Source organism: Apostichopus japonicus, chromosome 13 (genome assembly GCF_037975245.1).
Source record: "Apostichopus japonicus isolate 1M-3 chromosome 13, ASM3797524v1, whole genome shotgun sequence".
Classification (NCBI taxonomy): Eukaryota; Metazoa; Echinodermata; class Holothuroidea; order Aspidochirotida; family Stichopodidae; genus Apostichopus; species Apostichopus japonicus.
Window position 1 is genome coordinate 5,495,933 of NC_092573.1, and position 17,149 is coordinate 5,513,081.

General features: G+C 36.2%; 1 protein-coding gene across 1 annotated transcript; it reads right to left on the reverse strand.

The window, feature by feature from the left end:
* Window positions 1–67: 67 nt before the first annotated feature.
* LOC139978822 (complement component receptor 1-like protein) lies at window positions 68–5,952 on the reverse strand. The gene is made up of 6 exons (XM_071989337.1): window positions 5,771–5,952; window positions 4,321–4,356; window positions 3,734–3,898; window positions 3,366–3,548; window positions 2,409–2,609; window positions 68–1,687 (listed from the first exon to the last, which is right to left on the reverse strand). Exons 1-5 carry the CDS (start codon window positions 5,820–5,822, stop codon window positions 2,428–2,430), a joined length of 618 nt encoding a protein of 205 aa, XP_071845438.1. The 5' UTR covers window positions 5,823–5,952; the 3' UTR covers window positions 68–1,687; window positions 2,409–2,427.
* Between the last annotated feature and the right edge of the window lie 11,197 nt (window positions 5,953–17,149).

Genomic DNA, 17,149 nt, shown 5'->3' on the forward strand with positions numbered 1-17,149 from the left:
CGAATTGTGTAGAATGAAGTGATTATCAAAACAATGTTAATTCGAACAAATAACTCATAGATAAATATTAATATTTATTAACCGTATAACTAGTTTATTTAACATAATCGTCAGAACAGAAAGGCAGATACAAAGCTTTCTTTAATAACCTATTTCAGGTTTGAGACGCTGCTTTCTAAACGTTATCTTAATTTGATACATTTCATCTTTGCCAACCCCACGGCCAACAAAAAATCCCCACCCCAACAACCCCCCTTAAAAAAGGGGGGTTGTTGGGGTGGGGATAAAAACCTTTTACCATCTTTTTTCGCTATGTCAGGATTGCCAAAAGCGACGAATTAAATTCACAATAGTTTCCGGGTTCGTATATATTGGCAAGCATAATTTAGAACATTTTTACGATTTACAGAAGGCCGTTGGAGTTACGTTTTTTTGTCATATAACCATAATGTATAATATATAATGGAAAATCAACGATGTGCAAATTATTTTCAGTTCTATCAAACCATTTTTGTGTCGAAAGGAAGAAAACGAGGAAAAGAAACCCCCCCAAAAAAAGGGGAAAGAAAAAAAGTAAAGCAAAACAAACAAAAGCAGCAGCAGGATAAAAAAAATCTTAAACAATATGTTTTAAGTATTAAAACCAAGATATAGCCATATATGGATGTAATGCTTATGATCTGTATACGTATTAATGTAATAACTAAAAAATATATAAGAAAGGTAAATTATTACATCAATATCGATTAATTATAAATCAAACTTTCTTCTTGCATGAAAAGGTATATCTAGCTGTTATATAATACTGTTTATATTATCATTTGTAATTTACAAAATATTTTATAATTTATAGAATATCCTTATAACCAAATTTCACCTGCCAACTTTGTTCATCACCTTCAGTTGATATAATTATTATTGGCCTTCCTGTTTATGTAATTCGGAAACTCTAATTAAGCAATTTTCATGCTGGTTTAATCACAAAACTCTTCGACTGCTTAATTCACCAGCGAATAGAATTCAATCTTTGGTGTTTCGCTTCTAAAATTCTACATTCTTCAAAATGGTCCAGTTATCATTGTTAACATCAATTGATTTTTTTCAATCGAAAACAAAGTTTACCGCATTAATGTTGTTGGATTGGCCAGTGTTCTATTTTCCTTCGTATTGCTGTATTTTTATATTTTACTAACTCGTACTTTGCCAATTCCAAGGATAAAATATGTTTGTAGCTTGTACCTTAACCGAGTAATAAAGCTATATGTTGCGTATGACAGCACCGTATGTGTTTACATCGATATTTTCCATTCTCATGTTCTGCGCGCTTCATTTTAACAATCTCATTCATGATACATGTTGATGGTGACGGTAAAGTTTAAAATTATTTTCAATGAAAGAGTAGAAAGATATACAAATTTTAATTTCAGAACAGTTATTTTTTTTTATACTAAAACACTATAAGACACTGAAAGCCTCTTCACTATACATTAAGGTTTAAATAACTAAAACAGCAAAATTAGAACGAGAGAAAGATGAATACTATAATTTAACGATGTCGAGAGAAAGAATATGAATGTGTGTAAACGAAATCTTTATCTTTCTTTCGAGAGAAAATTACAAGAGGTAAGAAAAAGGGGGGGGGGGCGGTTATAATAGAACCACGGTGCACCGATATAAACCGTCATATCTGAAAGAAGAAGAGAACAATACAGGATAAACATTTGGTGTTAAAATGATTTGTACATAATGTTTAATGGACCAAGTTAATAATTGGAATTGTTATTGTTTAGGGTGAGATTTAGTGAGACAGATAGGAACGGGCATGCATCGATGCCACATGCAGTGGAAGAGGGATGAGGGGGGGGGGGGGTGGAAGGGGGGTGGTAAAAACGTGTAAGGACAGTGACACATGTGACTCCGAAATTGAGGAATCAAAGCGCAAACTCACCTCTGTATATTCTGTTCCACAATTTTGTATAACAAAAAGTCACTTTGTATTTAATACAGTAATTCTACTTCCTTTTAACAAAACAGCACTTTAAAGATTTCTTAAGTTATATTCTTCAAGGGGTAAACTCTTTATTAACAAAGGAAAAAAAACAGAAAACAACTTCCAATTTTGAAAAGGGTCACATCTGAGGTTTTAGATAAATGTGTTAGTGTGTATGGGGGTGGGGGTGGGAGAGAAGGGGGGCACTGTTTGTTTATACTATACGGTACCTCCTCCAGAGTATGCAGCCTCACATGGGATTACTTAATCACTTCAGTTTATCTTACTTTTGCACCTCTTGAAATAATTTGATACAGGAAGGCAAAAACTAGCTTTGGAGACATCTTGTAATGTGCAGTTACGGAGTTAGAGTATTACCGTTGATCTTTACGAATTTGAGAAACATTGACTATATTACCAGACAGATAACGTATCCATCACAATGTCACACATCGTGGTAGATGTTCCCACTCCCCGTCATCACCACATGTGATCCTATGAGAATCTCCCACTTGGATTACGTAACCAACGTCACACGTGACCTTGACGGTGTCTCCCTTTTTAGTGGGTGACTTCATATTCACTGCACCGTACTCGATCGTCGGAATGTCACACTTGACTGTAATCAATAAATAGAAACTAATAAGTATGATAACTCTGAAATGTTGCAATTTACAATCAACATTAGATATCCATTGACGAAAATCTGTGTGGAAACAATATTACATATATGTATATTTGCAATGTAATCGAAAACACCTTGTTGAATATTTATTCAAAGTAATTTATCTGGTGTGTCTATTCAGGGGCAGTGCACCCAGGAATTGGGTTAGGCTTTTATTCTGTTTACCAAAAGTGCGCTTTTAGCTTGCAGTATATGAAATACACCGTAAAGTCCATTTATCGACACGTTTTGACGGGTGTTTGTGGTGTACCTCATGGAAACGAATGTCACAACTCCCATGGGCACTCGAAGTTAGTGCACACCCTCCCCACCTGCACCCCCCCCACACACACCCTACCTTCCGTCCTCTAAAATGGCCCTCTGTAACTGAATACTATTTTCGAAATCCTTTCCTTGTATTGTTTTTACTCACCTCCCATTTTAATTATGTTACATAAGTAAACAGAACAGGATAGGCATCACATGGAACATAGGGCTACATAATTATAAGGAATGAGTCACTACAAGTATGTTTGATATACATTAAAGAGAAAACAGAACGAACAAGAACAAGGGCAAAGACAAAAGAAGTTTGTATTACCTTGTCGTCGGGACAACCTTAATAATCATCCTCACATATTATGTGTGTGTTTATGTTTATAATAACAAAACCTAACTACAATATGTACTAGTCGGTCTGAATATACCTACCACTACAAAATGACTTGATCGACGGATTCCATCCATCCTTTTCGCAGCTAGCAAAGGAAGATCCCTCCATAATAGAATTCTCTTTACGGCAGCGAAACTCAACCTTCTCACGAGCGTCGAATATTGATTTGTCTGACAGTATTTCTACTGACTTGTCAATGTTTGGTCTACCACAAGAGAAACCTAGAGAAATAGTGGAACGATTATTTCAAGGATAAATTTTAATGGTTTATATTCAATTCGTGGATATGACGTCATCAATATGGCTCACGTTAACAACAAATCTACATGTAAGTCAAAATTTGAGATATATAGGAAACGTAAAGTATTTCTTGAAGAGAGATAAAATAATTAAAAGAAGGTTTTACCTTCACAGGTAGGACGTGGAAGAGGCCACATTCCGTTGCGACAGACGTTAATAGGTGGGCCCTGAAGATGGCCCTTACAGATATTGCTAACTGTTTCACCATCTTCGTAACACGTCTTCAACGGTAAAATAGACAGAAACGCATCAGTTGTTGGAGGCTCACATGCTGAAATATGACAGCAAAGAAATTAATATAATAGACAAACATGTCTGAATGGAGTTTCTTTCATAGAACCCATATTGATGACGATGTAAGTAAAAGAATAAAATGTTTCTTTCACTGAAAAAAAGAGAAAGGATATATATAGGCTATATATAGGCTATATATAGGCTATATATAGGCTATATATATATATATATATATATATATTAAGGGACAACACTGTGACCAGTGTTTTGTTTTATTCAGTGTATTTTCAATAATAACAAGAAACAGGGGAATACGGGAAGGTAATTAGCTAATTAACTTTGAGAGGTTGGTTTAATGTCCACAAACTGGTCGTCATAAAACACACGGCTTGTTGCAAACCTTCATGCTTGTTCAGTTAATTTTAGTCAAGTTTCATGTGGTGATATATAAACACTTACCCACACTGTTACCTCCGCATTCTGCTTGGGTCAAAGCTGCATGTTAAAGGCGAAACAAAAAATATGAAAGGAACGAAAATGACTAGATTTATGAGCTAAAATAATGATGAAATAAATAATGGCATATTTTGTAGAATATAAAATCGATGTAATGAAACACATTTTGGCACTAATTTATTCGCGTGTCAGGAGACGTTAGGTAGCAATTGGAACCATTTATCTTTTCATTTTTTTTATTTTATATATGATCACCCCAAAAACATGTTGCTGTGCAAAAGGAACTGAGAACTACAGTCATAATTCACATTTCTTTATATAATTCGTATGGCCCATACGTATACTTGTATACTTGGGTGCGACAATGACAAAATATGGTGGTGGAATGGGAGACATTGCCAACAGAATTGGGAAAGGCAGGGGTGCACTAATACGTCTACAAAAGATTTAGGTCTTCAAAAGCATCTGTAGAAGAACAAAAATAAGGCTATACAAAACACTGGTACTACCGGTCCTACTATAAGGATGCGAGACCTGGAAAATGAATAAGGGGGATGAAAAGAAAAGCGATATATTTCATAACAAATGCCTTAGGAGAGTGCTAGGGATAAGATGGCAAGAACGGGTCAGCACAAAGGAACTGCTAAAGAGAGCTAAAATGGGACCACTATAGTAAGCATCGAAATTAAGAAAAGAAGATGGAAATTCATTGGGCATATATTGCGACAAAACCCTAACAACGACAGCAACATCAGCATGACTTGGGCACCAGAGGGCAGGAGAAAGAGAGGGCGACCAAAAACAACGTGGCGCAGGATTGTAGACAAAGAGAGGGAGAGGGCTGAGGCCAGAAACGCAGCTGCCGACCGAGATGAATGGAGACGCTCTGTTGAGGCCTTATTTGCCTCTAGGCAGGAAGAAGACAGATGAGATGAGATGATGATGAGATGGACCATACCTCGAGTAAAATACAAGTACATATATTTCCTTGACATAATGCAAATGTTTCACTAGTAAAGTTATTCATAATTATGTGGTGACGTAGTTACACGTGTAAAAGTAATAACACACAAAAAAATCTAATAAAGACATCGACACAAAAGATTGTTAACTATTAGACCATGAAGGGTATTTTCGTTTTCTTAATGATATTCACTAAAATAGTTAAATTTATTGAATATATATTGGGCTGAACTTTTGTTTAACAATTATCGATCAACCAGCTCTCTGGTTTAATAACATTTCCAAAATCAATAGACTAACCTAATTGAAGGTAACATTTTCTCGTGACGTTTATGAACGACGCCATCACTCGGTGACATCCCATTTGTCATCCGACATTGATTTCATCAATTTTTGATAGAAAATTAGGAGAAGCTATCAAACAAAATTAGGTAATGTACTTCACAAACTTGAATAAGAGAACAACAGATCGGTTAAACAAGTTACTTACCAGAATAATAACAGAACAGAAGAGCAAGGAAACAGTAGTATAGTGTCTTCATGGTTGTTTTTCTGTAAGTTTACAATACGGTACTTATAATACCAAACGGTGAGATTCAAAAATACAGTGTCCAAAAGGTACCAGAATCTGCACACGTTATTACTGTACGAACATGTTTGTCTTAAGAGCTAAAGGCTTTAGTCACGTCAGGGTAAAGTCCAATTTAATCCTTACTCTGTTTTTATCAGTAGGGTGTGTCTTTAATCATTCCCACACATCGACCACTTGATCTTTCGTAATTGTTGTCATAAATCTTATGATAGCTTTAAGAAACAACCAAAAGTATAGTTTATTAAAAAGGATGTTTGGAGAGTGATTTAGATATTGGGATTATTTAACGCTGAATAAATAATATAAAACCCAAGTGTTTGGTTTGAGTAGGCCTATTCCAGGTTCTGATGTATTGGTCCCCTTATATCCATACTGGCATTTTGTGAAATGAATATTTTAAATTTGTCTGAGATATAGATGCGATTTGTAAATCAAGGGATTATTTCAACAAACTGTAATTGATATTGCCGTTTATCATAATTTGGACCATTTACTGTCAATTTTACTTGTTTTTGTTCCAATATGAAGAATTGAATTAGAATTTATACAAATAGAATGTAACTGTAAACAATGTTAAGGGGTTGGGATGAGAGGAAGATAGGAGAGGGTGAGAGGTAAGGTGTAAAGAGTGAAGTTTGGAAAGTGAGTTGTTCAATACTGCTATATAAACTCAGCAGATGTCATGCAAATATTACCTATTCTGTCGTATCTATGACGTGTACTGTGTTCTTTTTATAACTGACTCATTCTGTAATAAATGTATAGCGGTGTTTTGTAATATAACCGCAACCTCTTTGCCTGGCTAAACAGTGAGTTAGAAACTGCCGGAAAGTGAAGGGGAAAGGGGAGCGGGAGGGGGGGTGGGACTGGACCGTGTTCAGAACAGTTCAGTTAATGTTGTTGCCTATAATTGTAATCAGGCGAGTATAACAGTCTTGTAAAGTCTTTAGTAAGGCGCGTTACTGCATGATAATAATTTCATTGTAAAGTATAAAACCAAACATGAATAAATCGATATCAATCTGGTAGTTTTTGCTTCTATAAAGGTGTAAGATGATTGGACCATAGCCTGTTACCAGTGCGTCACTGATTGAAGGGTAAAAAACGGGGGGGGGGGGGGGTTCCGACGCCTTAGAGAGATATAACCGTGCGTTATCTTCGTATTTCTTGTGTCCTAGTCAGCGGGGAAAAAATCATTCAATATCTTACGCTATTTTGTTATGTATCCATTGTTCGCAGAAAGACTGTCTACAAATTCTTTGACTTATTAACAAATGCGAAACTTGATTACAAACGTGTCAATTGCCATTACAAAATGTTGTCGGTTATTACTAAATGGCGGAGTTTACAAAGAATTAATAGATGTGATTTCGACAACCCTTACGGGAAAGTCCCCATTTGTTCTTTATCTGCAGTTCCCCTTTGAATCCTATTTACACAAAGATAACATTTGTTTGGTTGTCTCTTAACATAAAGAGGTAAATTCCTGAAAAGGAGAGATAAATCAACAGGTTACAAGGTTTAATCATTCAATTCCTTATTGAAGAGACGTATTTACCCAATTAGATGGGACGATATGTGTTAAGACCACATAAAGAAACGATAAACAAACATGAGGTTTTTTTGCTAAACACGGTGCAAACGCATGGTAGCTAATTATTAATTGCATACCTCGTACTTACAGACTTACAAACTAATTTGTCACTTTCCGTGGTCCATATAGAGAATAGATAGAACTTTTCAATTGATACAAATAAATACACACAAAAGAAACAATAACTCTACTTTCTTCAAACTTCTACTAATCCGGTATAGGAAATACCAAAATAGTTAATAAAACACAAAATAATGGACGTTTTCAATAAGAGGATACACATAGGTCTGGGTTTGTTTAATTGTGGGTAAAACCACACATAACCGGAGCGATTTACAAGGCTATTATGACCGGAACTTTGTGTGATATATCAATTTGAATATTTTCCCCGACATTGGACGCCGATAGGCTAAATAGTACAACACACCTGCCGCTCGTGTTCAATTCGGTCTTGAGTTAATCCGCCATCTAGTTATCAAAAAAACCCTATTATTTCTTCTTTAAATAATAAGTTGCTAGTCCACAGCATTCAAGTTCAAGAAAAAATCTATTAATTTAAACAATTTATATAGCATGTTACAAATTTCTGCCAGTTCGTGACATTGAATGTTTTATTACCAACCTTAACCTTATTTTTACTGGAAGGACCAACTGAATGTACTTCGTATAATTAACGAATGTAAATTTCTTGCTGCCCGCAGCTTGATACTGGCATGGCCTCAAAGTAAGTTTTATTTTATGGAGATGGAACCTACTCAACTCAAATTCTATGAAATGTCGCCCTCTCTATACCCGGATTTAGGTTTGGTGGGCTCTTACAAATGTTTACAAGTGATGTATGTATGTACTTGAATAAGACATCGATAAACCGCTGTACAAACTGAGGTTTGTGATAACTCTTAAGAAATCTTTATCAAATTCAAAAAACAACTTGAGTTCAATTACTCGAAAAAGAAAGCCCCAACTGTAATATAGGTTATGACTGTAACATTTCTCAGAACAGGAAATATGTGTTTGCGCAAATTTATGAGCCATCGCTTTCTGGTAATATTATTCTTCGCACAGGGTGACATGATGTTTGCACATGGTACGAGATAAGGTAATAGCTAGATCGTGAGACCTCTAAAGAGATTGTATTGTGAACATCTGAAAGATAGCCATTAATCCTGTGGAAATATCTTCTTAGTGAGAACCACGTATATATAAGTATAGGTACAATACTGATGTAACTAGTCTTACAATTGAGTCAGTGTGTACTTTTTTTTGATATCAACTATGCCGCACCACTTGATTTGGGACAAAACACCGGGGAAGAGATGGGAAAGGGTAATTATGGGGGCGGAGAGGATAGAGAGAGGTAGGGGATAAGATGAACGAGTTGTTGGTAATATATATATATATATATATAAATATATATATATATACAAGGGCGTAGGAACCGGGGAACTGGGGGCGCCAGCCCCCCAGTGAAAAATATGGGGGCGAAAGTATCATTCCGCCCCCCCCACTTCGCAAGTCAGAAAACCCCTTTTTCATTTCCAAATGAGAAAAAAAATCTCATTTGGAGCACCAAATGGCATCTAAGGCCAGGTGAAAATGCAAAATTATTTACAAAACGGAGTGGGTGTTGAAGTGTGCTATATGGCACCAAATTGCATCTGAGGCCACCTGGAAATGCAAAAAAATTCCAAAGGGGAGGGGGACACCCCCTCCCCTTATACCCCTCCCCCAGTCTTCGGCCCCCCCCACTCAAAGTACCTTCCTTCGCCGCTGTATATATATATATATATATATATATATATATAATTGATATCGTTGTGAGTCGGAATATATATGTGTGTTTGTGCAGGCGCGTACCCAGGGAGGGGGCGTTGGGGCGCGCGCCCCCCGGGTAAGAAAAAAAGGAGAGAAAAAAAGAGAAGAACAAATGAAAAAGAAGGGGGGGGGGAGAATAGAAAGGAGAGGAAGGAAGGGAAAAGAAAAAGAAGAAAGAGAGAAAAAGGAATCAAAGACAATTTATATTATTCAGTTACCTCAAAACTATCTAATATTCGATTTTTAAGTTGACCGCTTTCTGTTGGACTGAATACGCTAGCTTTAAAAATTAGCTCCTAAGGTCCTAACAACAATGCACAGTTAGCCGCCATTGCTTACGCAAATGCCATCTTGATGACGTCAGGGAGGAACAACTCTCGTAACAAGTCTTTTACCGTGCGGTAGACGCACCGTGGAAAATATTCAACTGTTGTTGCTAGGGCTAGAACTTTAGGAGGACTGGCAATTTCCTATAAGCACAACGCAGTTCACAATATTAACGAGTCACCCGAAGGTCATAGTTACGAAAAAATCAACAGCAAGAGTTTTCTTTTCTTAAATTGTTCGTGAAAAAGAAGGCACAGGCTACGCTAAACGAGTACAGTTAAGCTTGGCCTAATGTACGCTAAAGTAACAGTAACAATGCAGGCTGACTGTAATGTTAAGCATACAATATGCCTTGCCAGACTTAGGCATACCTCATATCCAATTCAAATGTTCCTTGCGTGGCCACGGATGTATTTGAGATCCTCCTGCAAGCAGGAACTCGCGAAGAAGCCTCATTGCTGACCGAAGTCTCTTACCTTCATATTTATCGTCCATGATTATGAATTGTTAGCTGTCAACAACTCTGTAACTGGACGACATACGTTAATCTTGGAGTGAATCGAGCCGGGGACCTTATGATTGGAAGGCACCGGCTATGTCGATCCTCATCACTACGGTAGCTCCTCGTACCACTCTATTTGGCAAATCGTTTCAAAGTCTGTTTCTTACTGTTAAACAGCCTTCTGGGGATGAAAGAAGCATCGCAAATTTATCCACTTCGTAGCAACAAATGCATTCTACCTCCGTAAGAGGTATCCGTATATCATATTCTTCCCTGTTTACTCTTACGTTTTCCCTTGCCTGTAATTCCTCTGCTATGAATATCCGGTCAAAATCAAGGCTGCGGCCCTGCCTTTCAACCTTATTTGATTTATTTCGTTTTTGTTGAGAAATTCTAATGAAATTGTGTTTACTGACTTTGCTTTAGTACACTGAGCATTTGTATGGAGGAAGCGCTACTTCTCGATTACGGTTACCAGGCTTGCTGCTGAAAGTATCAATGTGTGTTTGCTAAATTTTAACTTCGACATTACCAGCTTACTGCTCTAAAAGCTCAGTGAAAATGACACCGTTCTATGCAATTCCTATATTAATAATCATTGTTTTTATTGGGTTAGGCTGTCGTTAAAAAATTTTGAGCTGAATAAAATACGCCAATTTTTTAACGAGTCAGTAGATTCTACAAATTTCAATCAACATTTGCAAGCATCGTCCAACAGATCATGCACCAATCAAATCTCTCTGTTTTGTTTACTACCGTTAGGCTAGGCTCAATGCATACTTTTACTTTTCGTGGTTAGCTTATGTTAGGTCAATAGTCTCTTGAATAGTATCTTTCTTTCGGTCTTACCGATGTAGCTTGCGAAATTGTGTCATTTCCTTCCATTGCAAGGGATAAACAGGTGTTTTCATACGTTTCCCCCGTGAAATTGGGTAAAAAAGTGGACAATACGAGTATATATATGGTTACATTTGTGTAATAAACATGCTGGAATGGGCGGTCGTAGTGATGTTACGGTAAATCGTTTGAGCCACAAGGGCAGCAGAAAATAAATTTCTTTCTTTCGATTGCGACAGCTTTTCTCCATTAAACCCACCTGGTCAGAGTGCATTTAGAATCAGAAACATTGAAACTGCTTCCGAAGTTTGTTTTCCGAAATTCATCAGCAAACACGTATTGAGACTTTGAAATGAAGTATGACGCTAGCCCAGGATTATGAACAGTAAACCTAGGCTAGGGGTATCATACGATTAATCTTAACTCTAACCGTTTTACTTAATTTCAAGATGAGAAAGTGGAAAGAAGCCTTCAACTACAGATCAGTGGTGTAGTTTCAGTTTATTTTCTCTATATGTATCCTCCAAGGAGGTATAAGAGACAACAAAAATAAAAAATAGAGATAAAACCTAATTCAGATGGCAGTCACAAGAGAAATACAAGACAACCGCGTGTTGAACACCTCGCCGGTTCGTGGTAGCTCACTGATAGTCACAGCACCTTGGGGCCAGTCGACAACTCGCGCTACAAAACAACTGAACTCAACTATTATAATCTCGAAAATAAAATCGTTCGCGACCGGCATATCATTAAAATATTAACACATACATTGAGAAGGTAATGGATGAACTGTACATCGTGATACTTTTCGCTTGATATGCTGTATTTGTTTTCAGGACACCAAAATAAAAAAAAAATAAAAAAAATGAAACATATGGCGTAACTTCAAACGCCAATTACAAAGTTGAAGTTAGCAATTACATTCGACACGCTAATTATTATTTTGGACATGCTCATATTATTTTTGGACATACTTATATTAGTTTGAACATGTTTATATACATTTGGACATGCTGATATTATTTTTTGGACATACTTATATTAGTTTGAACATGTTTATATACATTTGGACATGCTGATATTATTTTGGACATGCTTATATTGTTCTGGACATTTTGCAACAAATGGCGTGACTTCATACGCCAAAACGTTAACACTACGAATATGAAAGTTAGCAGTTACATTCGACATGTTCATATAAATTTTCGGCACTCTCATATTATTTTGGACATGCTCATGTTATTTTTGGACGAACTTATGTTAGGTTGGACATTTTGATAGAAACTTGGACATGCTTATATTATTTTGGACATGCTTCTATTGTTTTTGGACATTTTTTATATATATGGCATTCCGTATTCATCCTGTCCATTGTATCGTGTTGGGTATATAGACAAACAAATTCAATTTCCCCTGAGAATCTTATCTTAATAGATATCAACGTTCGTCTATTCACATACAGTAGTTCATGCTGCGCCACCATGTAGCATTTGCCGAAACATAATGAGATATACTGTACGACACACACGACGTGTCATGGTTACATTTTCATTGCTAACGGAATTGGAGGAATATACGTTATTCACCAAGAAAAAGACAATTAGAGTGTCAATAGAAATCACAGAACGTACTACGTACACTACCGACAGTATCATATGCAGTACGTATGCATAATCAAGGGTGGTTAGTGGGGTGGGGGGGGGGAGGCAGGAAATATGCATAATCGAGGGTGGTTGGGGGGTATGGACTTTTACACCACATTTTCAACAACCGTTTTCAAACAATATATATATTGATATTCATTTTGATAAAAAAATGTAATTTATATAACAGCCGATAATGAATTAGTCACATATGTATACGTAATAAACATCACTACACAAAGCTGCAGTATATAACCATATAGCCCTAATGAATTCCACAGGATTATATGCTGATAAGAAGGCAGGGCGTGTCAAGTTACGTGCTGTATAAGATACATTGTTAAAAATAGCAAAGGAAAAACAATATTTTTTTTTATATTATGAATTCTTTCAACGATATTCTCTATAATCGTTTAAAACATTCCACTCTCTTTTATTTTGATTATCCATATCATCGTACGAATGGTTTTTTGCTGTAAGTTATCATTTTGCACTGTTAACTGAACATGTGTTATAGTCAATTAGAGTACTACAATTGACCGAGTTGAGGCTCGGTTACCCCACCCGTGTGAGGAGAATGTGCATGCGATTGGAGATTTTAAGCAAAGTTTGTCTTCAACCCTTCCTTCACCTGAACAAACACAACAACAATATAAGTAGTCCCCGAACGGTGAAGCTATATACCCGGTGACACACCCAGGTTTGTGAGAAATCTCAAAAGTATAGCCTTTAACTACCAAGAAGCGGGATTTCATCACCATCATCATCATCATCCCCACCACCACCACCACCACCACCACCGGCATCATCATCATCATTAGTATTATCTTCTTCGTTGTCAGTTCTTTGTTTCCTCGTTGTTAAAGCAATTCCAGTGCATGCTATAACAATCAAAGTACCTCCAACGTAAGAAAACACGTCGGTCTCTACTCCAAGTATAAAATGTTGAGATGTTAATGTGAAAAATACTTCGGATGTTAAAATAATTGTCACTATGAAAGGTTTCTCGAATGAAATAGCAACAAAAAAGACCACCATGCCCAAATATAAAGTACACCCGTTAAAGATAACCAACAGAACAATTTCTTTGCTGCCTGGGAGAACTAGCCTCTCGTATACTAGGCCAAGAATAAATGTAAATAAGAATAAATGACAAGTTGTTGAGACAACAACAAGTATGCTACTTGTTTTAAATTCACCCTGCAATTTCTCAGCGCAAATAGCACAACCAGCGTAGAAGAAAGCACTCGCTATAGCAAGTCCTATCGCGATATCACTAATGGCAAATTTGTTGTCAACTTCATGAAAAAGAAACGATGGTTGCACAATAAATATAACACCTGTAAATGATATGCCAGCATATAAAATGGACAGTACTTGAATCTGTCGGTAAATAACAAAATTGAATATTAAGACAAATATGGGAAGCGTAAAAAAGAGGGAAATGACATCCCCTGGTCGATTAATTGTCAGTGCCCAGACCAGGAACAGACTTCCAGCACCTTGAAGAAAACCGGTTGCGAGAAGGAGCACTACCTCCTTGGTTGCCGTTGGTACATTTGGTCTTTTAATGATTAACATCATAACAGTCAAGCAAAGCATACATATCGAATTCCAAAGAAGGAAATGAACTGAGTCGGTCAACTTTCCTGCTGCAAATGCTATAAGATCCGTACAAGTGAATGCTAGTGATACCATCACAGAGTAGAAACATCCGGCAAAATTTGAACACTGTTCAAGAACTTTCTTTATCATTCCTTCCAAGTTTTTACGTAATGGCTTCCTCTCGTTCTCCATTTTGTAACTTATATATATATATATTCAGGCTTTAAAATTTCGGAAAGAGTTTTTGCGTCCGTCGTATGTTGAAGTAGATTCATAGAATATTTTGAATTAGTTGACTACAATATAGTGTCTCCTTCCCTGCATTTACTTTAGATGCAAACAGCTCCTTGATTATACAATGAAATGAACAGGGTTTGTTCCGTTCCAGTTGATGTGTCGTCAATTGTATAAATACTGTTTCATCTGTGACCACCAATGACATCATGTTAAAAGATATACGTACACCTATGAAAAAAAACCATTGTTCTAATCACTCTATTAGGTAATTATAAATTAGAAAATAGCTTCAAATCCCATCACAACCCATCAAAGATTGACCATTTTTACAATTCTTATTTAATTTTAAATTTATTTATGCATAAACATGAGCTAATACGCACATTGATGATTTAAAGGGGGTGACTGCTTAATTTCCTGTTATGCTATTGCTTTGTTTTAAAACCTTCATTTCAAGGACACTGAACATAGGTTTGTAGCCTAAGGCGATTTCTGAAGTATTTTATTGTCTTCTTCTTTCAGAAGAGGAACATCACATTATTCAAATGGGCTTGTAATTAGGCCTAGGGGTTAACTTAAAGTAAGGTTCTAAAATAAGACATTTTGATGAGCGCAACACTCTACGTCATAGCTTACACGTATTTAGTGAGTTTCCAAGATTTGTCAAAAGAATCAAATGTGTATATCTTGGACTAACGAAAGAGCTTTTCGAAAAATGTCAACAGATTTTGAAAGAGATTATCACACACAGCAATTGTACTGAATATATGGCAAATTGGCTAGTTGTCTGTAGTACTTTAATAGTTTGTATCAATGAGTGTTTTAAGTACCAGAATAATAATATTACGTTAATTTAAAATATCATACTTTAGCAGGTAACAGTATTACAAAACTTAAAAGTCAGAGAAATATTGAGGCTCTGTCGCGTGGACATGTTATCAAATGTAGGTCTACTACAACATATTTAAAATAGATATATGTACGCATACTTTAACTGTGTAACATATCACGAAGCGGCTCACAGAGCCCCAACGACATGATATCGTTAAATATCATTGCTATGCAATCATAACGGTATATGCATATTTGGCTTCTTTAAATTTACCGGACGTTTGCTGGTAGTGGTATATAATATAACCCTTATTTATTCCATGAAAACGGATAGTACACAGAGGTAATTAACTGTTGAAATTATAGATGCTCACATAAACCCCAACGACACATGACATCAATGCTCATCATTGCTAATGAATGCAATCAGACCTAACGGTATTAATGTTTCCCCATTCTCAATGTACCCGCATATACACGGGATAGTGATTTATGAAGGGGAAATCCTAAACCTCAATTAGTCAATGCGTTAATAACGGCGTCTTATTTAAATGTTAGTTGATCAGGCCTATTAGTCGTATAGCCTGATCGAAATATCACATTTAACAACAAATATATTGTGTAATACGTATAATACGGTTACACTTATTGTATCGCAATGTTAACCTTTTCATAAATTAGATATGCTTCATTTTGTTAACACTTTTTATTTTTTTTTTCAAAATAATTAAGTGCCCTACTGCTATTTAACAAAAAGTCTGTTTGTCGAGAATTTAAGCAAACTGTTTTTAGAAAGTGCACTTTTGTTGAAAATTAACCAAACTATTAAATAAAGTTGCCGTTCTGCTAAAAAGCATTAAAATACTGGATTTTAGGGCTTCCAGGCTGCGTTTAATTTGCTTTTATACGAATAATAACTAAGCAAGTTTGACTATCTCTGAGCAAACATTTTTAAGGTCTTCCATGCTGATATAATCTTGATAAATATGTTTCCTGTGTGTATACAATACGAGGAACAGAGTGTGTTGTTACGGCTGATGTATCTTTCATTCTGTATATAAAAGTGGAAGAGTTTGGCAGCTGGTGCTTTTACTATAACCGATAGTTGTGTGTCGATGATTGCAATGAAAACAACAACAAAACAAAGGTGTGAAATACAACACGTGGTATAATTGTAAACTGGCGACAGTATTACGAACTGATCCCTACAATTATACACAATGTTATCAGTAAGACAAAACAAAAACAGCATAGCAAAAATAAATCAAAAATATTATGAACAGAAAATAGGATCATTCCATGATGATAAGAAAGGAAAAACGAAATTGCCATTCATGTAAAGAAAAACGACTGCGTCGTAGGTCCAGCTGGTAGTTCAGATAATTAACACGTATAGATTGAGGGAAGGTATTGAAGATAGACCAGTAAATTGAGACTTCAAATTCTGGGGGCACTAAGGTTGGCTGATTTCGTCCTGGGGAGGGGAGGGGTTTAAGGAAGACACTTTGATTAGGTTTAGATGCAGAATGATGCAATCATTTTGAACTTGAAATATATAGTGCATGTTTAACGTTGCCATTATATAAACGAAATGGGTGCGTGTGATATAAAATGTAAAGCATTAAGGGAATTAGTCGAAGATATAAAAAGGGGGTAGGGGAGGATGTCACACGCCACACCAAACCCCCTCCCCACCGTGGCTACGGCCCTGATAAAAGATACTGGAATCTACAACATGGAAGTTATTTAGGATCCGGTGAAGCAATTGTTTCGTCAATGTACAGTTTACTGTGGGCACTTAAGTTGTTAATCATACTCGATAATATTTCGATATCTACAGCTAGATTTGCCAAACGAATCAAAGAAATAGAAAGAACATATTGACA